This window comes from Dromiciops gliroides, chromosome 1 (assembly GCF_019393635.1).
Source record: "Dromiciops gliroides isolate mDroGli1 chromosome 1, mDroGli1.pri, whole genome shotgun sequence".
NCBI lineage: Eukaryota > Metazoa > Chordata > Mammalia > Microbiotheria > Microbiotheriidae > Dromiciops > Dromiciops gliroides.
The window spans coordinates 319074046-319097993 of NC_057861.1; the positions used below are offsets into that span (position 1 = coordinate 319074046).

Sequence of the window (23948 nt, forward strand, 5' to 3'; positions counted from 1 at the left end):
ACTCTCTTTCCTCTGGGTTTTTATGGTGTTGTTGTGTTGTTTTGGTTCTCCTCCTACTTATATGACTGCTCCTCAGTCTCCTTCACTAGACTACAATCTATATCAATCCTCTTAATTGTGAGTATTCTTCCAGTCTCTGTCCTGGGCCCTCTCTTCTCTCTATACTCTGTCCCTTGGTGACCTCAGCTCCTAGGGGGCCAATTACCATCTCTTTGCAGACGATTTTAAGATTTATGTATCCCATCCTATTGTCCTGAGGTTGAAGCCTGAATTATTGCATGCCTATTAGAAAATTCCAACTGGATGTCCTGCAGGCATCTCAAACTCAAATGTCTAAGACAGAACTCAGTATCTTTTCTCTAAGACTCATCCCTCCCCCAAATGTCTCTATTTTTGTTGAGAGAACCACCATCCTTATAGTCACCCACGGTCACAGGTTCAGTTATCCTCAACTCTCCATCCTTCCACATATGCAGTTAAGTCTCATCAAATGGTATCAAATTCAAATAGAAATGGGAGTACAAGTCCACTACACCAGGCTACATATTGACTTAGAAAACCACATATTAACATTATCTATGTTCTACTGTATTTTTATTTATTTTATTAAATATTTCCCAATTTTATATATATATATATTAGATTACAAATGAATTTTATTAAAAGGGTGAAAGGGGAAGATAAAAAGTCAGCAAAGGGGCAGCTAGGTGGCACAGTGGATAAAGCACCGGCCCTGGATTCAGGAAGATCTAAGTTCAAATCCGGCCTCAGATACTTGACACTTACTAGCTTTGTGATCCTGGGCAAGTCACTTAACCCCCATTGCCCTGCCAAAAAAAAGTCAGCAAAACTGAGTAATGCATGACCCACTCCCTAACCCCCACAAAAATGAAAACCTCTCATTTCTGAAAAGTAGAGGGTTAGGTGAATCTTTTCTTTGGGGATGTGTTTTCTGTATAGTTTTGCCACTTCACTATTATGGGCAATCTTTTTTTTTTTTTTTTTTGCGAGGCAATGGGGGTTAAGTGACTTGCCCAGGGTCACACAGCTAGTAAGTGTCAAGTGTCTGAAGCCGGATTTGAACTCAGGAACTCCTGAATCCAGGGCCGGTGCTTTATACACTGCGCCACCTAGCTGCCCCATGGGCAATCTTACCTTGAATTTTTAGTCGTCTTAAAAGATGCCTCTAGAAGGGAGAAGGTAAGTAAGTGCAGTGAGTCTGGCTTCCCTAGTGAAAAGACTTCCACTTCCCTTTTATCCAGTTTGCCATTTGAGAAAAAGAAAAGCAGGAGCAAAAGAGGGAGAGAATCTGAGGAAAGTCACAAAAGCAAGTATCAAAAGTGACCTCATCAATCTCCTCAGACCATCTCTGCTGGTCACTGGCAGACCCCAGAATCTGAGTGCACATTGGCTGCCTGGGGTTTCCTGATGGCATTGGAATGTGGCACCTGGGCTTCTCCAGGCTCAACCTATAACAGTCAGAAAAGGACCTGCAGCTGGGACACTGATATAGCACCACCCATTCAGGAAGGGCAGACTCCCTATTGCCCCACATCTGGTAGCGATGACGGAGCCTGGGACGCATAAGGTCATCTTCCAAACCATTCTGATTGTCATTGGGCAATTTGGGGGGACAAAGGAAGTCACAAAGAATTCTTCATCCGAACTCCCTTCACTTCCACTGCTCTCGGGGTCACTTGAAGCTGACATGATAGCACCTATGGCCAACATGGAGCTTGAGGGTGAGGCATTATTATCTTCAGGCTGGTTTCTGATTCCTCCTCTTTCTGTAGTTGTCCTTCTTTCTCTGCCACTTTCACAACTTTTTCCACGTATTTAAACAATTTATCCTTTGGAGTTCTGAAATATCAGTGCCAGGCTGAGAAAATGGAGATCAGCACTGTAGACTGTTTTTTCCTAGAAGTTAGACTTTGATGTCCTTCCAGGAGACTTCTCAGCCAGGAACACAGCTGCAGTTGGCATTTCTGCTCTGAGCAGGAATCCTCCCAATTATATTTTAATCTGATTCAGGCTCTATTGGCAATGTTGGCAGCCCTCAGGGTGATGCTTCTGATCTTGTCAATTCTACCTTCACGACATCTTTCACATCAGTCTTCTTCTCTCTACTCAGACAGTCAGCACCCTAGTTCAGGTCTTCATTACCTCTCACCTAAACTATTTTTAATAGTATTTTATTTTTTCCAATTACAAGTAAAGAAAAATTTTAACATTCTTTTTTTAAAAAATTGAGTTTCAAATTTTCTCCCTCTTTTCCTCCCCTTCCTTTTCCCTAAGATGGTAAGCAATTTGATATATATGTGCAATCATGTAAAATATATTTCCATATTATTCATGTTGTGAAAGAAGAAGAAACAGATTAAAAGAAAAAACAAAAAAAAATAAAGTGAAAATACGGAGTGGGCCAAAAGTTATAAAAAGGTTTCAGTATTTAGTAAATCCTTTGTTTTTTATTTTTAATTTGTAATACCATAGCATCATATACAGAATATACAGAAAATGAATTTACATTAGATGTGAAAAACCAAATCTAAATGGCAAAAAAATTATAATTTTTAATTTATTAAAACATTGTGACTTTTGCCCCACCCTCTACTATGCTTTGATCTGCATTCAGACTCCATCAGTTCTTTGTCTGGGTTTCTCATCTAAACTATTGCAATAGGCTACTAATTGATCTACCTGATTCAAATATCTCCACTCTCCAATTCATCTTCTTCAGCTGCCAAAGTAATTTTCCTAAAGTACACATCTGACTGGGTCATTCCCCTGCTTAATAAACTCCAATGATTCCCTCTTATTTCTATGTGAAATGCAAACTTCTCTGGTATGTAAAGCACTTTCCAACTTGGCTCCAACCCATCTTTCCAGATTTAATGCACTTTACTCCCTTTCATGTGCTTAAGTTAGAGCTGAACAAGACATCTTGCTGCTCCTCCCACATGATATTCTATTTGTGTGTCCCCCATGTTTAGAACACCTTCCCTCCTTAGCTCTGCTCCTTAGAATACCTAGTTTCCTAAAAAGCTCGATTCCAAGCTTTTCTGGATTCTCACAGCTGTTAGAGCTATTCCCCACAAAATGATCTTGTATGTATTTCTATATTGTCTATAAGCATTTGCTAGAGATAAAAGACAAATATGAAATACTCCCAAAGAGCGCACGCACGCGCGAACACACACACACACACACACACACACACACACACACACACACACACACACACACATGCTCAATAAATGCTTGTTGATTGATTAATTGATTGGACTATTTCAAGGGCCTACTAATTGGTTTCCTTGCATGCAGTCTCTCCCATCTCTAGTCTATCCTCCACATCTGCCTAAAGGAGATTTCAAAAACAAAAGGTTAACCATGTTATCCTCTCACTCAAAAAGCTCCATTGGCTCTCTAATGCCTATAAGATAAAAGACAAACTGCCTTATCTGTCATTTAAGACCCTTCACATTCACTCCAGCCTGCATTTCCATGTTGATTATAAGTTGCTACCTTCCATTCACTCTGCCTTCTGGTCAGATTGGCTTACTTGCTGTTCCAAGCACACAATATTCCATTTACTATATCCATGACTTTGTATCTCTCTGTTGAAGAATTTAAAAAAAAAAACAAACTACTTTTCAATTTCTCTGGAAATATTAAGAAATACTATTTCTCCAGCCTAAAACACAGTCCAAACCTTACTGATCCTTTAGGAAAGTGGAAAGAATAAAGGCTAGGACCTTCCTTTGAAACAGAGTAAGGGTGATAACCAAACCTAACTCTAGTCCAGTGATATGATTGCCTCTGCAGCACCAGAAATGATTGGTATTAGGAGCCACCTAAGGACAATGTCTGTCTTCTTTTGAAACTCAAGGTTAAGATATTGACCCCAGGAAGAAATTCTTAAGAGTCAGTGGTCCAGGAAGGATTCAAGTAGTTCTAGGATGTTGATACAAAAGTTTTTAAACATATTTTTAAACAAAATTTTAATATATTCTGACCTTTTTCTTATTCAAAATTCTTATTGTTACTTTATATCTTCTTGGGTCAGAGAATCATGACAGAAGTCGAGGGGGGGGGGGAATGATGCCACTTTGGACATCTTTTTTTCTCTCCAAGTAAGAAATGGATTTAATAAGAATTCAATAAGTGTTTCTGATGTTCCTGAGTCTGTCACATTAAATAGTATTTTTTAAAATTTTTCATTCATTTTGAACTTAAATACAAAACGAAGGGAAAAAACATTTTGTCAGATCTCTTTGCCAAACCACCCCTCTTTTTACTCTTCTCTTTTTACCCCTATTAGGAGACACCCTGTTTTCCAGAACTAAGGCCTAGCAAGCAAACTGTGCCCTGAGCTTGGCATAACAACAATCCTTTGTGTTCACCCTCTGGATGAACTCAGTCACAGCAAAATCCCAGATCTCTGAGCATCTGTAGTACCCATGTTCTGGTCATGAAGCCCTGCTATGAATCAAAATTGTCTCATTGTTGCTGTTACCTCTCATTGTCAGAACCACAGCTCACTGTGTAGTAATCGGCACATATGTTGAGATTTGCCCACACTAAAGAGGGTCTCCTACTAGAAACACTCCCGGCACATGTGTCTAGTTTCCATCCTCCAACTGAATAATGAAAGCTTTTTGCTCATGACCACTTTTCTCTCTGTGGTTTTATTTTGGTTTTTTATTTTATTTTTCAGAGTTAACTGTTGTGATAACCTATATGAGCTCTTTGGTATTTTGAGAGTTAACAGTGGTTGCAAAACTTCTGTAACTCTTTAGTCATTTGTTTTCAGGGTTCACAATATCCATATAGACAGCACAACATAAGAGCAGATTCAATATAAAACAAAACATTTCCATTTCACAAAAACCTATGTAATAAATCCTACACATTGTTTTCAAAGCAATCCAGCTTTTCTGTGATTCATTTTAGATTTTCTTCTTTTCTCTTCTGTGTAGTATTTATTTCATTTTTTTCCTTCTTAAATAGTGGTAACACTCTTATCTTTGATACCCCATATCTCAAATGCTTTCTCTTCTCACCCCCACCTCTTGGAATCCTCAGATCCCTTCAAGACTGAGCATGCAAAGGGGGATCCCCTAGATGTTAGCCTCCTCACCCCTATAATCACTTGTATTCATAGGGACATATGCTGTGTTTTCTTATCTGTGAACATGTATACATCCAATAGAATAGGAGTTCCTTGAAGGTAGGGGCTGTTTTGATTTTTTATTTGTATCCCCAGCATCTAGTACATATTGGAAATCCCTCTGGCACATACAGCCACGTGATGATGAACAAATTAAACTCTCAGTCCTCCAGACTACAGCCTAAGGCTATAAATTACAGATAGATTACTAATCTTCATTAAAGGTGGGATATGAATGAACTTCCATACTGAGAGTTCCCTGCCCTGATATAATCAGGCCTGAATCACCACCACCCCTGACCAAAATAACAACAACAAACAACAATAATAATAGTAATATTGGGGGAAGGGGGAGAAATCCCCTCTTATTGAGTTCCTTTTTTCCCTCAGAGGTTTGACTCAGTCTCCCAAAACTCCCAGAACCAATTAGTGAAGTCCCTGACAGATGAACAAAATCACAGTTCCGAAAGACAGTACAACTTCTCAATTGATGCCTCTAGAGGAAGTATGTGACTTCAGTGAGTCAGCAGAAGGTCCCTGACTATAATTTATTTTGTCTGTCCTTGCAGCTGCCTTGCCTCAGTCCATGCCCAACCTTACTTTCACACTCTTTTGGCAAGGTTTAAGCCATTTGTGATGGTAGCCTATCTATTTCCTGCTTGGTTTTTCTCAATTACTTGCCTTTCACGTGAATTGCTATTCAAAAGCTCCTGCAATGTGATCCATCCAGGCCATTTGTCCTCAGGCATCCTGTACATCCCTACATGGTGATGTCATTAGTGTTCTTCAAAAATGAAGGACCACCACCATCATCAACAACAAAAGTAATGGGCTAGGAGTGAGGGGCAGGGGGAAGAGAGTTGCTCTGATTCCTATTGGCACATGTCCTTTATCAGCATAAATTTCTTCTTAAAAATCTCTCTATTTTAAGAATTAAGCAGTTTATCACAGAATCATATTTCTCTATAAGCATGGCCCTTTAAAAATTATCTTAATAGCTCAGAATGCAAGCACATTTTGTGAAATGTGGGGAAGTAGGAAAGAAGTAGTGGAAGGAAAATTACAATTACAAGCAGAAAGAGAACTTCTTTTTACTAAGTGGTTGGTTTTTCCCCAGCAATAAAACATCCTCAAATTAATAAATAATAATCATAATCACAATCATGAAATGAAGATAATAATGAATGAAATACCTCCTTACACAGTTGTATGACAATCTGATGAGCTCATGTACATAAAACAATGTGTTAATTTTAAAGTACTATAAAAACGATGGTGATGGAATATTATTGTGCTATAAGAAATGACAAGCAGGATGACTTTAGAAAGGCCTGGAAAGACACGTATGAAGTAATGTATTGTGAAGTGAGAAGAACCAAGAAAATATTGACAGCAATATTGTTTGATGAAGAACTGTGAGTGACTTGACTATTCTCAACAATACAATGATCCAAGACATTCCCAAAGGACTACTGATGAAACATACTATCCACCTCCAAAGAAAGAACTGATATTGATGGAACAGACTGAAGCATGCTATTTTTCACTTTCTTTCATTTTTTTCTTTTAATCAAGTTTTCTTGTACAAAATGATAAATATGGTCATGTTTTACATAATCATACATGTATAACCCATATATGATTGTTTGCTGCCTCAGAGAGGGGGGAGGGAAGGGAGGGAGAGGGGGATAAAAATTGGAACCCAAAACTATAAATAAAAATGTTTATTATTTAAAAATTTTTAATTAAAAAAACAAAACAAAAAATAAAGTACTATGTAAATATCAGCTTTTTATTAGAATTATACCTGGTTCATTTCTAAATTTTCCTTATTACTATTAGTTCTTTTTGTTATGTGCCTATAATTTTACATTTTACCTTTTAAAAAAATATTCAGAATCTGCTTCGTGGTTCTCTATCTACTCAACTAACACATTGCTGTGGTTGCCAGCTTGGTCACTTACTGCTACCAATACTCTGCAGCAGTAAGTAGCTTAAAAGGTGAGTTAAATTTTTTTTCCAATTTTTTTTTTTTAAGTGAGGCAGTTGCAGTTAAGTGACTTGCCCAAGGTCACACAGCTTGTAAGTGTCAAGTGTCTGAGGCCGAATTTGAACTCAGGTCCTCCTGACTCCAGGGCTGGTGCTCTATCCACTGTGCCACTTAGCTGTCCCTTCAATAGGTTTTTTGGGTTTTTGGGTTTTTTTGCAGGGCAATGGGGGTTAAGTGACTTGCCCAGGGTCACATAGCTAACAAGTATCAAGTGTCTGAGGCTGGATTTGAACCCAGGTACTCCTGAATCCAGGGTCGGTGCTTTATCTACTGAGCCACCTAGCTGCCCCCCCTTCAATAGGTTTTAATTATGAGTTACCACAAACCTCACTGCCAAATGACTCAACATCAGAAACTAGTGTGATTTTAACATTGGAAATGACATTAAAGAAATGTTATTACCATCCACTTTGCCACTGCTCCATAAGGAATACAGGACTTTTCCATCTGACTTGCATCTGAAATCTTCCTTATGGGTCATTTCCCCCATTAAAATATGAGGTCCTTGTGAACTGTCTAATTTTTTTCTTTGTAGCCTCAGTACTTTGCACATAGTAAGTTCTTAATAAACACTTTATTCATTCATTCATAAATTGGAAAGTATCCAAAGGAGGGCAACCAAAATGAACAAAGACCTTGAGTATGACGTATTTCTCTGAGTTCTGTTTTGCTATTAACTTGGATGAATGGGTTTCTTCGCTTTTTGCTATACGTGTTCATTGTGGAACTGGTATTTGGTGGCAAGGAAGTCTTGGATATAATGCTCAGAATTTTCCTTTCCCCATAAAAATTAGCCATCAGGATTTTAAGGGGGCAGAAAGATGGAATTCTAGCCCAGAGCCCACTCTGGGGAAAGCAGAGTAGTCAAGCAGCTTGGAGTCCTTTGAGAAAGGCTGTAAATGTATCTAATCTCATCTCCATCTGAGCCATACATGACACTCCCTCCCCATACTACATTTGGGGGAAGAGCATTTTTACACTAGTAATGAGAAATATTATTCTAATTGCAGAATCTCAGAGGAAAGGAATCTCAGATATTTAATCCAATCTAAAACTCTATGAGTTTAAGGAACTCAAAATCCCTGTACCAATGCAGATCAGAAACTGTTATAGTCTAGGATAGTTGTCTTGGGAGTACTGCAAGACTGTAATTACCTGGTGTATATTGGAGGAGGGAATTGAAACTTGTTCTTCCTGACTCTAAGGTTGACTTTGTATCCACTTCACCAAATATAAAACAATCCCTACCCTCAAAGAGCTTATAGTTTACTGGAGGGATACATGTAAACAGAAACATATTATTATTTGAAGAGAGATAACTAACAATGAAAGCAGGGGAGTTTTGTGTCATATACTCCTTTGGCCACATGGTAACACCTATGGACCTATTGTTGCCTACATTAATAACCAAAGGAAACACTAAACTTCCATTATAGTTAGTGAAAATAAAGATCTAGAGGGATCAAGGAAGGCCTCCCATAAGGGGTGGCACATAAGCAGAGGGATGGTTCATTGCAGCAAAGAAAAAAGAAAGTTCATTCACTCCAGGCATAGGGGATAGACATGGAGGCAAAAGTGGTAATAAGCAGTTGTGGGAAAGTGGGCCAGGTTGACTCCAGTGAAGAGCATGTGGATGACCTGGAATACACTCCCTCCTCATCTTCTGCATGAAGCCTTCTGTGATTCCCGTCCTCCTACTCCCCCATTTTGGTACCTTCCCTTCAAAGCTACCTATTTTGTAAATGTTTTTATTTGTACACTTTATACTTATGCTTTTATATATTTAGATGCACTTGTCTTCTCCCCCATTAGATTGCAAGTTCATTGGAAGTAGGGATTGCTTTAATTGTACTTATATTCCCGGTGCCTAGTACTGTGCCTGGCACATAGTAGGGGCTTAATAAATAAATACTTGTTCATTGATTGATTGAAAAATGTGCAAAAGCCAAAATGTGAAAGGTTTTCATTGAGAAGCTTTGTGTTTTATTCTAGAAACAACTGAGTAAGGGAGTGATGTTTGAAGACTGTCGCTGAGAAGGGTAGATCAGACTTCTGCTATTGAAGATTATTTTGGTAGAGGGAGAGGGGGGATACAGGAAGCCAGGAATCAAATAAAATCAAATCCAGGTGTAATGGGATAAAGGTCTGAACTAGAGTGGAGAGAAGGAAAAGATGTGAGATATGTTATGAAAGAAGAATAGACAGAATTTAGCAATTGGGTAGATATGGGAGGTGAGGAAGGACAAAAAATTGAGGATGATGCCAAGATCGTGAACCTATGTGACTATAGGAATGGTGGTATCCTTAACAGAAATAGAAAAGTTTGGAAAAGGGTTGAACTTGTGGGAGGGGAAAAGGAGCCCTGATTTTGGACATGTTGAGACTGAAAAGCCCATGGGATATCAATATATCTGGGAGTCCCCTGCAAAGGAATGACAATTGAAACCATGAGAGCTGATGAGATCATCAAGAGGGAGGGTGTTTAAAAAAAAAGAAAAGAAAAAAGGCACAAAATAGAGTCCTAGAGCACACACACACATTAAACATTTTCCCTGTTTTCTTTTCATTGAAATGGTTTCTCTTTATATATCTTCAGAATTTTACTAGTGAGAACTTTTGATTCCTCCTAAGTTGAGTACTGTATAATTTTAAGCCATAGGATCTGATATGTCCTTTCTTTGAATTAGTTGTCCCATAATCTTGGGCTCTTCCTCTCTTCTTTACAGAATTAGGGGGACTTAGAGTGTGGAATACTGCATTTAGTGGAAATATAGTTAATATATTGGTTAGCTTTGCTGAACGGATTTTTTTTCTTTTAAAATATCTGCTGGGGCTGCTAGGTGGTACAGGAGATAGAACACCAGCCCTTGAGTCAGGAGGACCTGAGTTCAAGTTTGTCCTCAGACACTTGACACTTACTAGCTGTGTGACCTTGGGTAAGTCACTTAACCCCAATTGCCTCACCAAATATATGTGTGTGTGTGTGTGTGTGTTATATATATATATAAAGGATGATTAGCTGGGGAGGAAACATCAGTCAATAAACATTTATTAAGCACCTACTATATGCCAGACACTGTGGTAAATGCTGGGGATACAAAGACAAAAGACAGTCCCCTGCTGACCCCAAGGACCTATCAGTCTAATGAGGGATAAAGAACACAAACTATCTTCTCTCGTTCACATCTTTATCTTCCATAATGTCTGGCTTTAAGCACAAATCAGGAAATCAAAAATGTAAAAGAGAAGAGCAAAAGAAGTTAAAAGTATCAAAAGGACCCTAATCAGTTAGCCAGTTTTTCATCTGTCCAAGTCAGATGAATTCCTGGCAATTGGTGATGACAAAGCAAAGCTTCTTAAAGGTCACCTAATCGCATACTCACTTCTTGCAGATCATAGGATACATACAGAACTTGAAGGGACCCCAGAAACCATCTAGTCCAACACCACCACTTTAGAGATAAGGAAACCAAGGTCCAGAGAGAGAAGGTGGCCTGCCTAAAGTCACTAAGTAAATGACACAGCCAACATTCAAACCCAAGTCCTCTGACTCCAGATCCAGAACTCTTTCTACTGGATCAGGTTGCCATCCAATCTCATGGATCATGAAAAAATTTCTATTTTAATTCTGAAATTATAACTCTGGAAAACCATTACCTAAATAGAAAACCAGCTAGATGGAAGGATTCTGACCTATTGGTACCCTACCAATGAAACCATGGTTCTTGAAGTGTTAATTAGATTTACTTTAAGCTTAATAAATGCTTTCTGCACACCCATTTGAGGACGAAAATAGGGTTAGGGATAGAAACTTGACTTGTAATTTCAAGTTTAGGGGACTCACTGTGAGCAGTATAGTTCTACACCTTTTCTGTTGCTTTATACTCTCAGAGGTTTGCCAAAAGCAGGGATATGGCTACCCAGCCAATCTATATTGTGTCTTTACTAGAATCCGGATCTTCCTGGACGGCTTTCTAGTCGCTTCCACATCCTGCCAAAAGTAGCTAGGCAAGTACATTATTCCCATTTTACAGATGAAGAAACTTTTTTTTACAAGACTCATAAAAGTGCAATGTATTACTGATGGTCACCGAGAACAAGTGTTGGACCCTGATAACTTAGGTTTCCTAGAAGCACGGCGCAATTGATTCAGCGATCAGAAAGTCCTGGGTTCAAATCACCCTTCTGATTGAGACTTACTAGCTGAGTCACTCAGTACCTGCAAGTCACTTCGCCTTGGTGAGATTCAATTTCCTCATTTGTGACGTGACAAGGTTCGACTAGACGGCCTCTAAGGTCTCTTCGGGCTAAAAAAATCGATGATCGTTTGACTCCAAATTCAATCTTTTTTCCATTACATTACTCTGCACACTGTGGATGGTAAGTGAACGAACTGAGGGGGAGAGGGGGAACATTTTGAAAACTATACGAAAAAAGTGCAACAAAATTTCCTTAAATTATTAATAAGTACTTAAAACAGAAGTGTTCGAGTCGTATTTCCAAACAATGGGTATTCCCAATCCTCTGGCACGTAGCCCATTTTCTCCGGGCTACGCTCTTCCCCGCCCAGGCTAGCTAAAGGCCCGGCCCAGGCCAGAAAGGGCTGGGAGCCGGCGCTTCGCGGAGCGCTTGTTTTGGGCCCCGCGGGCTCCCGTCCCCGACGTGTCGGCGGCGGCGGCGGCAGCGGCGCCGGCGCCACGTCTCCTAGGCGGAGTGAAGCGGGTCGGAGAGGCAGCCAGGGCTGCTGCGGCTGGGGCTAGAGCCATGGCCTTCACCTTGTACTCGCTGCTGCAGGCGGCCCTGCTCTGTGTCAACGCCATCGCGGTGCTGCACGAGGAGCGCTTCCTCAAGAACAGTGAGTGTAGCAGGGCGAGGGAGCCCGGCCTGGAGGCCTGGCTGGGCAGGGCTGGAGGGGAAGAGGGACGGAGAGGGGGCGGGGAGAGGCCCTCGGGGAGGGGAAGTCTGGAATGAATGAAGGAGCCTTGGTGGAGCTCCGGAGAGTGTAAGCTCCTGGAGGGCAGGCACCGGGGTGTCTTCCGGATCCCCGGGGTCCAGCATAATGCCTGGTGTATAGACGTATGTGTGCGTGCCTCTATCAACTCTCTCCTGTATATGTGTATATATATACACTATTACCTGACATTTACTGATGTATACGTGTATATATGTCAGTATATAATATAACATATATTGTAGATGTATGTATATGTGTGTCTCCATATGTATGTAGGGCACCTAGGTGGTGCAGTGGGTAGAGCTCTGGCCTTGGGTTCAGAACGACCTGAGTTCAAATCGCACCTCAAACACTTACTAGCTGTGTGACCCTGGGCAAATCACTTAGCCCTGTTTGCCTCAATTTCCTCATCTAACATGAGAAGGAAATAGCAAATCACTCTAGTATCTCTGCCAAGAAATCCCAAATGTGGTCACGAAGAGTAAGACACACCTGAAACGACTCAACAAGACATGGCTATGTGTGTCTGTATGTATATATTTGTATATTTCATATGTGTCTTAAATATATTGATATGAAATAATAAATATATAAATATTCCTTTGGCAATAAATAATAAACTAAATGTGTAAATATATTTTACATGTGAAATATGCATAATTAAAATATTTTTATATATAAACAAAATATACTGGGGTAGTGGGGTATACCAGACACTATGGTAGGTGCTATGGACAAGTTCCATGACAAATCCAGTGCCAGTAAATAGATAGATACATAGACACCCCAGTATATAATAAAAGGGGGTATGTGTGTTGCTATGTGTGTGTGTGTATACATATTTTTAATGATATCGAGATCATGTTTCAAAATTCTTTGCCCACCCCTTCTTTCAGTTACTATTCATCTATCATATGCAGAGTGATAAGTGAAAAGAACATTGAATTTGGAATTGTAGACAGAGGACTATAGGTTTTTTGTTTTTTTAAGCTGGAGGATACTTTAGAGTCCATCTAGTCTAACTCATGTCACAGATGAGGAAATTGAAGTTCAGGTGAGTTAACTTGCAAGTCATTTGAGCCCAGGTCTTTCTGATCTCTCTATATAAACATATACACAAAGATATACATATGCATAGAGTAGGTGTTTAATCAATGCTTGTTGATTAGTTTGTTGAGGTTGGCTGTGGGGAAGATGCAAGAGGTTTGACCTGCTTTCAAATAGTAAAGATTAATTAAGTGCCAGCTATGTGGCAGGCACTGTGCTAAGCACTAGGGATATAAAGAAATACCCAAAAAAGGGATAAGCCTGCTTTGATTGAAGGAATTTTGTTACTTGGGAGTTCACCATGCCAATTGAAATCACAGGTCCAGTCCTTCACTCTCCCTGTATACTTAAATGCTAAGTGTTATAATATAAACTATCCTCTTTTCTCAAACATCTTCAGTCTTTCTGCTGCCTCCTTCCCCTCCATCTATAAATGTTTTCATGTCCTTTAAAAAAACAACTATTTCTTGACCCTGACACCCTCATATTATCAGCCCATCTCTCTCCTACCTTTCCCTGTATTTCTTGCTGATTGCTCAACACTTTCCCATCTGACTTCATTTCCACTATTCTACTCGACATTTTCCAAGGTCTTTAATGATACCTTGTAACTAATCCAATTTAGTAGTTTCTCTTTTGTCATCTTTCATGACTCATTCTAGCATTTGTGACTGTGGATCACTCCTTCATTCTGTGTACTCTTTCTTCTCAGCTACCTGGCTGTTATGCAGTCCTCTTGGTTCACCCTATGTCTTTGACAATTCCTACTTCTACTTCTGACTCTCTGCTTTCTTAAACATGAGTATTTCCTAAGGCTTTTTCCTTAGCTCCGTTTTCAATATATTCTATCCCTTATTGATTCTCATCAAGTACCGGGCTTTCAACTGTGACTTTTATGAAGGTGTTTAAACTTTGTATGTCCTCTTATAGTGCTCTGAGCACACAGCTGGTGCTTAACGAGTGCATACTATTGTTGATTGTGTGAAGGACTCCCAAAACTTTAATTTTGCTCCCAGACTTTTCCCAGAATTTTAATTCCATATTTCCAGTTGCCTAATCAAACTTAACATATTCAATATTGAACTCATCAATTCTCTTCCAGCTGGAGGGGAAAAAAAACCAAAACCCTCTCATTTCTATTCCTGTTGATGGCACTACTATCCTCCCAGTACCCCAAACTCATACCTGTAAAGAATTAATTGTTATTTGAGGTTTCAATGCCTCAGCGAGCACTGGCCTGGGGCTCCACAAACCGCATGGTGCTCCACCCACTGGTTGTAGCTGTTGCCAGGGCTCTGGCACCTCACCTCATCACCACTCGACGACACCTACATGGGCCTGGCAAAATTATAATGATTGGAAGCCTAGTGAGGGCAGTCATGTGACTGTCAGAGCGGCCATCCCATTGGCTGGGACTGTGTGGGGTGTTTCTAGGTTTGGGGGAGGAGAATTGGGCATTCTGGGTGGACGCTGGAAAGCGACAGGTGTTCTGCTGCGTATTTTCAGCTGATTCCTGGGCGGTGGTATTTTTTCAGGTATTATAATTTCCCTTTCCCCATTTTATTTCCTTTCCCTTGATCCTACTGATCCTGTTTGTGGTTTTTTTTTTTTTTTAAGTTCGTTCTTGTTAAAATAAATCTTGTTCTGTTTTGAGGGAGGCTGCGGGTTTCCTTCCTTGCCCCAATATTGCAGTGAGCCGCTTAGCTAGCACTCCCCAATTAAAAATTGGTCCCCACATACCTCAGTGTTTAAGATTCATTCACATGTCTAATCATTTGCCAAGTTCTGTCATTTCCACCTCTACAGTATCTTTCCTGTTCATTCTCTCCACTCAAATCCACTGCAACCACACTAATTCTCATATAGACTGTTGATTAGCTTTCTAATTGGCCTTCTTACCTTCAGGCTATCTTTTCTTCAGTACATCTTTCTGAACCTTCCTTCATGCCATGTCAAGTCAGATATTTAAGTGCCTACTATTTCACTGTCATTATTTTCTAAAACCTAATCATTTCACTTACTAATTTAGTAACTTTCAGTAAGTCATCATTGCCTGTGGAATGAAGATTAAATGATCCTGACCCTTATCTTTCAAGCTGTCCTCTGGCACTTAATAAATACTTATTGATTAATTGTTATCTATTCCTTTAATGGAATCCCTTCTCTATTGAAATCCTTCAATTCAAGACCCAGTTCATGTGCTACCTCAAGGCAGCCCCTGACATTTGAATATATACCTTAGTCTCCCTGTAACATGACGTCCATGTCCCTCTCCTACACTGCTCCCCCACGCCCCTTTAGAGTGAAAGTTGCTTGAGAATAGGGTCTCTTATGTACATAACCTTGTATCCCAAGAGCTTATAACAATTTCTTCCACAGAGTAGGCACTTAATACATGCTCGTTGAATAAAGGAATAGAATAAAAGTCCAAGCTGGATACTGAGATGTGAGAATCATCTGTATAATGTAGAGAAGTCATAAGGATGAATGAACACTCCAAGGGATTAAGTGGATTAGGGAAGAAAGCAGAGTATCAAGGACAGAGTCCTGGGAAACATCTACAGTGTCACAAGACAGAAAAAGTGGTTCAAGAGGGGAACCAGGAGAGTGATTCCAACTTAGAAATAGAAATGTAGAAAGGAGAAAGTTTCTGGTTTAGGTTGTCACCAGCATCAAGTGCTCAAAGTCAAGCAAAATAAGGACTGAAAAAAAAGCCATTGAATTTGGTTGGAAGTTGGTTATTAGTAACCTTCCATAGAACAGTGTGTGTCCTATGTGGTATGAAGGCAAAGCAAAGTTCCATCTTCTGCCAAAAGCAAAGTCATTTCTACCTTGAAATATTAACAAGAAATCTATGCTGTAAGAATCTTACTGACCTAAACTTTAAAATTGTGTTATTTTGTGCTGGCTTAACATTTCCTGGTTTTCACTCAGAGACTGTGTTGCAATGTTTTTAATACTTATATATGATAGTTAGAGGCCTGCACACACTTGGAAAGGAGTTTAGCTGGGAAGGCTCTCACAGAGCCTTCTAGCAAGGGGACTGAATCTCTGCTGAACAGAGAGCAGGAGAGGAGTGTGCCTAAAGCCCTGTCTCTCAGTCACTGTAGCTGAGACAAGTGGAACACAGTCTCAGATCCAGTGCAGATGGGGGCATGAGGTTGTATATGGGGCAGAAACAAGAGCAAGGCAGGAGCTGTGTTGCTCTGACCCAGGACCAGGCAGATCCAGGGTGGATTGAGGCTGAGGCGTGTGACTGTATACCAGGGACAGGAGCAAGGTCAGAGAGACAAACCCTGTAGCTATATAACAGGCAGGGAATAGATATCCTTTTATCTAAGATTTAGCTCACACACCTAGCTAGGGCCTTTAGCTAAGTAAGCAGAGTAAGGAACTCTTCCAAGTCAGAGCTGCAGAGCTTTCCAGCTGACCAACAGTGTGTGGAGCTCCAGCCAGGGGCAAGCTTGCACTGCTGTCACCCAAACCAAAATCAAAAGGGCACAGGCGTCAAACTCAGAGCACACATGCTGGTTGTGTGACCTAAGTCAGATTAAAATGTAATTGGGAGGGGCAGCTAGGTGGAGCAGTGGAGAGAGCACTGGCCCTGAAGTCAGGAGTACCGGAGTTCAAATCGGGCCTCAGACACTTGACACTTACTAGCTGTGTGACCCTGGGCAAGTCACTTAACCCCAACTGCCTCAAAAAAAAAACAAACAAAAACCAAAATGTAATTGGGAAATGTTCTACTAAATAAGTAGAACTACAATACACCAAAGATAATGTTAATTTGTGGTTTTCTAAGTCACTATGCAGCTGGAAGGGATCTTCTTCTATTTGAATTTAACACTACTCATTTAGGGCACATTGAAAGTTTGCCTTCACCTGAACCACCTCTGAAATCATTGAAGAGCACAACATTCAATAACCTCAGGAAAGCAGCAGGAGGACATAGAAGAATACAGATCAGGATCGAACAAAACCGCAACATTATCTCAAGAAGTAGAGGGGATTAGTCCAGCCCTAAACAAAGCCCTGGTAAGGCTGGAAGAATATGTAAACAAAATACATTGATTGATAAAGAACTATTCAGAAGTCTGGGGTGGGGGCAGCTAGGTGGCTTGGTGAATAGAGCACCTGCCCTGGAGTCAGGAGTACTTGAGTTCAAATCTGGCCTCAGACACTTAACACTTACTAGCTGTGTGACCCTGGGCAAGTCACTTAACCCCAATTGCCTCACTTAAAAAAAAAAAGAAGAAGAAGTCTGGGATGGCCCAGAAAAGAAAATAACTCAACCTCTAGGAGCAAGTCCTTAAAGTAAAATATAACTTGGTCAAAGTTTAACTAGAATCCCTAGAAGAAATGGAGTTTTAAAGAATGATATTACAAATGAAATGAGAGCTCTAGAGGAAACAATCAGAAAAGAAATGAGAAATGTGAAATGAAAGACTTGAGAAGGGAATTAATGGCTTAATACAAATTAGTAACTGCCCAAGTAACGGACCCCTTGAAAAATAAGAGTGCACCAAAGAAAAGGTAAAATAAGATGAAATAAAAATCAAATAAGATGAAATAAAGATATGATCAGATAAAATGAGAAATATTGGGCAGCTAGGTGGCACAGTGCATAAAGCACCAACCCTGGATATAGGAGGACGTGAATTCAAATCTGGCATCAGATACTTGACACTTACTAGGTGTGTGACCCTGGCAAGTCCCACAAAAGAGTGGGAGATAAAATAGAAGGAAATCTAAGATACTTCACATCAGAAACAACTGACCTAGAAAACCAGTCAAGGAAAAAAATTAAGAACCATTGGGCAACCAGAAAGCTGGTGTGTGGGTATGCATTTAAATAAAGAACTTGAATTACATATTTTAGGGAATCATGAATGAAAACTGCTCAGTCATGTTAGAACAAATTGCAAAATGAAAATAGGAAGAATCCACCTGTCAGCCCCAAATTAAAAACTCCCTGTAATAGTGTAGCCTAAATTCATGGCTTCTAAGAGAAAAAATATAGCCAGATAGAAAGAGTTCAGGTACCAAGGAGTCAGGGTCAAGACCACACAAGATTTGCCAGCCACCATGGTAAGGGAGAGGAGAGCTTAGAATATGCAATAGTATGGCTATGAGGTGATGAGAGCCTAAAGAACCTAGGGGAAAGGAGAGGAGGAGAATGATCCGTTATCGAAGTAGTATTTCTGATGAAAGTAGTGAAACTTAGTAGAAATTCTGAAATACAAAAACAAATCAAAACTAACATTTTTAAAAGTAAATGCAGGGGCAGCTAGGTGGCGCAGTGCATAGAGCCACAGGTCCTGGATTCAGGAGGACCTGAGTTCAAATCTGGCCTCAGACACTTGACACTAGTTATGTGACTCTGGGCAAGTCACTTAACCCTCATTGCCCTGCAAAGCAAACAAACAAACAAAAAAAGAATTAATGGAGCTTCCCCAATGGATAAATGCTGTGAATAGCCTCCAGGAGCTCCTTGTCACCTTCATACCACAGTCAAGCAGTAGAAGAGTTTAATTCTTTAAGTTTATTTGAGGAGTCTCTTCCATTTCAAACAATATATAATTCAAAAATGTACATTTAGAATAATTTAGAGGCACATGGTGAATGTGAACAGTCTGTAACAATCAATGAAGAACTTCAAAGAACTAGAGTAAAAGAGATCATCAGGGAATTGTGTGAAAGGAAGAGAAGATTGGTTGGTCATTGTGAAGGGAAGGGGATGACAGATGGACAGCCAGAATGTTCCACATGTACCTTTGAGATGTCAGCTAAAGCCTGTTGGATGGACCTCCTGTGGTAAACTTTTAGGAAGACATGGACAAGAATTGAACAGGATAAATGGACGTGGATGGATTGCCACTCAGTGTTGGAATGAATTTCCAAATGAGTGAGGTAACAGAACCATTTTAGTACTCAGAATATTTTAGATTCATAGGTTTGTGGGTTGAAAGAAACTATCCTAAAGCCCAACTGTAGAGAAATATAAATTAAACTGCCTATTGGACTTGTCAAATTGGATGTCCCATAAACATCTTAAACTTAACTTGTGTCCAAAACTGAACTCATTATTTTTTCCCTGAAACCCTCTTCCTCCTAATTTCCCTATTGCTGTGAAGTATACAACCATCCTTTTAGTGACCCATGCTCACAACCTAAGTGTTATTCTTAATTTCTCACTCCCAACCCTCCCATTCCCAAGTTCCTCCAACCCCCACTGTTTCCCACCCAATATCCAATACGTTGCCAGTACTGTTGTTTTTATGTATGTTCCTTTATCTCCTCTGAAACTATCACCATAGGCTCTCATCGCCTCATAGCCATACTATTGCATTAGTCTACTGTTTGCTCTCCCCTCTCTAGTTCATCTTCCATTCAGCCACCAAAGTGATCTTCCTAAAGCACCGGTCTGGGTGATCGATCACACCTCCCCCACCCCCCCACCCCATACTTCTACTCATTCAGTAAACCCCAATGGCTCTCTATTACTTCCAATATCAGACACAAAATCCTTTGTTTGGCTTTTAAAGCCCTTCATAACCTGTCCCTAATTTTCTAGTCTTACAGGTACTTTCCTTCACATATTCTGCAATCCAGTCACACGGCCTCCTTTTTGTTCCTTCCACATAACACATGACACTTCATTTCTAGGCTGTGGGCACTTTCACTGACTATTCCTATGCCTGGAATGGTTTCCTTCCTCATCTCCAACCCCTCACTTCCCTAGATTCCCTCATGTCTTCACTAAAATCCTGCCTTTTGCAAAAAGCCTTTCAAAGCCCTTCTTAATCTTAATACCTTACCTCTATGGTTATCTCTAGTTTATCCTATGTGTATCATTTGTACATAATTTTTTACTATTTTCTTCCCCATTTGAGCTCCCTGAAAGCAGGGACTTGGTTTTTTGTTGTTGTTGTGTTTTGATTTGGTTTTTGCCTCTTTGAATCCCCAGTGCTTAGCACAGTGCCTTGAATATAGCAGACACTTAATGAAGAAATGCCTATTAAATAAATTTAAATCTGTGGCTGTGCTTTAAGGAGTCCTTGATGTCGTCTGATACATCAGCATTACAGGTGCCTAAACATTCTCTATATGGAAGCCCTGTACTTCTGGTCATGATTGCTGCCTTGCAGATGCCCTTCATTGTGGAAGAGAGAGAGAAAGCCTTGTGGGGGAGGTTTTCTCAGTCAAACTTGAGAAGTAGGGAGGCATAAGCAGCAAAACCGACAAAAACCTTCCATAAAACCTTCCCTAAACCATTAATAATTGGCTGCAAAATTTTAAATTGATTTTAGAGAACAGGCTGGAGAATTTAGCAATTCTTGATGAAACTGATTGTAAATGCTAGGAAATTATTTGAGCATTTCTACCTTATATTTTAACAGCTCATGGTGATTTCTGTGTATAGGTATGACTGAAGAAGTCCATATAAAAACAATGATTCTTAAATATAGTAAAAGTTGAGCTTTGATTTCTGGCCCAGAAATTAAGAGAAGTGCAGAAATGCTGCTATAATTGAATTTATTGTTGAAGAATTAATCACTTTTATCAATTGAATTTTCAATAAGGGCAGTACAATAACTTGCCCAAATAATACAAAAGTGAACAACCACTGTTTTTATTAATACTTAAATAAAAGGCAGTTTTTTAATTGATCAGAATGCATTTTCCTGAAACTTTTAAGAAATAGAATATAGTGTCATTATTGCTTCTCTGAATTGAATACCATTGGATATTTCAGTTTAACATTTGTTTTGTACAATAAAAAATGCATTATAAATGAAATATTTTATATCTGTTTCTGCTTTCAATCAAAAGTAAAAGATACTGACCTAAAATATTTAACTATGATTGTTTTATCTAAGAGGTAATTCGACTTTCTGTTAGTTTGGGATCTTTAACAGTAGCTCAAATTAATCTTTTTCAAGATGGATGGCTCTGTTGCTAATGTAGTAAGGTGAGTGCATAATAAATTTTAACATAGCTAATCATCTTTGTATTATGCAGTTGGCTGGGGAACAGACCAGGGAATTGGAGGATTTGGAGAGGAGCCAGGAATTAAATCACAGCTAATGAACCTTATTCGATCTGTACGAACAGTTATGAGAGGTAAGGAGAAGAAACAGTTTAGCTATTTTATTATATCCTGCCCTATAAAGTATTAATTCTCTGTTTTGGTTTGAGGAGCATAAGCTTCTTTTTTTGTATGAACCCTTGCTTCCCTATGAACCTTTCCAGTTTGAGAAATCACTGTATTTGGTGTCAGCTCCTTTCTCTCTCTCTCACTGTCCTTCGGCAAGTCACTTTATCTCTTAGAAACAATTTCCTCATCCTTAAAGTAAAGATAATACTTGTACTGCCTAGCTCTCAGATTGTTGTGATGAGACTGATTTATAAACCTTAAGTGCTATTTAAAAGTAAGTATCATTTATTTAGCTGGTTTTCCCATTGTCTTACAAGACATTTAATGCAAGCAAGTTAATCTTCACAGGATGTTAAGTAGTATAACATGGTTATACTTCTTCTAGAGGCTTAGGCCAAAATTTAGCACTTAATATTCTTGTTCTTCTAAAAAAGTTTTTAGAGCCAATCTAGAGGCATGGAAATTTGCACAGGTTTCTGGTTCTGTTGAAAACTGTGAGAAAAATAAACTCAGAAGGTCCAGATTTAAAATTTTGCAACCAGGGCCTTCAGAATTATTCTAGTTATGATGTCTGGTGGGAAGATAAGTTTGTTAATAACTTAACTGTTGAACTATTAAATCTTATGTTTAGTGAAAATTTTTTGAATTCCCATGTTTAGTTAGATATTTGTTTCACTTTTCATTGAAGAATATTCCTTATTTTCCATACATCCTTTGTTTACATTAACAAGTGTTTGGTTTTTGTTTGTTTTGCAGTGCCATTGATAATAGTAAACTCGATTGCAATTGTGTTACTTTTACTGTTTGGGTGAACTTCAGTGGTAGAAAAAAAAAAATTGGAGAATCAGAAGTGGAGAAACCAGCAGAAGACATCATTCAGTCGTTATTGGGATGTGTAGCTTAGCTGGCCAAGCTTGCACTTGAAGTTCAACTACAAAGCTGACAATAAAACAACAGTTCCTATTTATCTGATATTTTATTGTTCCACTTGCTGTTTCATTACAAAAGACCAGAACTTTGGAGCAGGACTGGTTCAGGTTTGTTTTCTGACTGTTAATAATAACCCATGCTATCTTAATGATTGTTAAAAGGGCACCGAATTGTTCCTTTTTGTTTTGGTTTCAATTTCTCACTTCTCAGGGATGAATTTCTTTCTATTATATTTCCCAGTGACAGTTGTTATAGAGAAGAGGATCCTTCACCTCAGTTAAATTTGAAAACTTTTTTATAATTACAGCCTGTTAATATACCCCTGTGATTTGGAACTTTTCAATTGTTTTTAATTCATTTGGCAGATTTGAAAGAACTTTATTTTTAATCAAAGGAAGAGTTTTAAATAGTGGATATTTTGATTGTGTATTGTTTCTGTTGTCACAGCGCTAAAAAACAAATCTCACATATGTAATATGTCAAAGTCAAACCAGTTCTCCTAATGTCAATAAGAATTCCAGTTAAAGAAGAAAATAACCTTATTTGTCCAATTCTCTTGTATATATGTATCCAAGATTTTTTAAAATGAAGTATTTTACCAGATTGGTGAAATCACAACAGAATTTGTATTTTTTTCACTGGTGGAAAAATGCTGTACCCTTTTTACAACAGCAATTTATTTTTAAAAAATTAATTTTCATTCTGACAGAACTTGTATCCTAAACAATCAAAACTGAATCTTATTACAACATAAAGGCCAGACTTATCATGAATTAAGGGCTGTCTAAAAACCCAACTTCTGTCACTTTTTTTTTTCTACTCAAGTAGTATAGCAAGATGTTCTTAACCCTTCCTCCTGAGTAAGAGTAGATTTCTTCTGGATAAAATGTTTTTTGGGAAAAAAAAGTTTTTGTATTATTTCTTGCACCATCTTGTGAAATCATTGACTCAACTCAAAATACACTTCTGCTTCTCCTGGGGAGTTTTATACCAAATACAGTTTTATACAACAGGTAGAAATTATGTATGAGTGACTTGGAGGGAAATTATCAGTTGCAGTATTTTAAAGAAATAGAATTTCTTTGTTTTTGGAGAAATTTTGTAAATAAATTTGAATTTCTAATTTAAGCACTTGTTTTTTTAACTTAGTATATGCTGATCCAATCCAACAGACATTTGTTAAGGACGTATTATGTGCAAGGCAAAGACAAAATGAAAAACAGTCCCTGCCCTCAAGAAGCTTATATTCTCCTAGGGGAATATCATGTTGAAATAGATATGTATGGTAATTTGAGGAGGGAGAGAGCACTAATAACTAGGCATATAGGAAAGGCTTTTGTAGAAGGAAGTACATGAACTGACCCTTAGATGAAACTAGGGATTCCAAGAGGCAGAGGTGAAGAAATACATTCAAAACATGGGGGACAGTCTTTGCAAATGTACAGAAATGAGAGATGGGGTGTCAAGATCAGAGAACATTAAATAGGTCAGTTTGGCAGGAACATAGACCTAGAGGTAGAATCAGCAGCACTTGGCAAACAATCGAATGTGGGGAAGAGGTGAGAATGACTGAGATTGCAAGCCTGGGTGAATAGAGGGATAGTGGTGCCCTCATCAGAAATAGAAAGTTTGGGGGAAG

General features: G+C 39.0%; 1 protein-coding gene across 1 annotated transcript; it reads left to right on the forward strand.

The window, feature by feature from the left end:
• Positions 1 to 11893: 11893 nt before the first annotated feature.
• Positions 11894 to 22353, forward strand: IER3IP1 (immediate early response 3 interacting protein 1). Its single transcript, XM_043987484.1, has 3 exons — positions 11894 to 12075; positions 21244 to 21345; positions 22136 to 22353. Exons 1-3 carry the CDS (start codon positions 11985 to 11987, stop codon positions 22189 to 22191), a joined length of 249 nt encoding a protein of 82 aa, XP_043843419.1. The 5' UTR covers positions 11894 to 11984; the 3' UTR covers positions 22192 to 22353.
• Positions 22354 to 23948: the final 1595 nt, after the last annotated feature.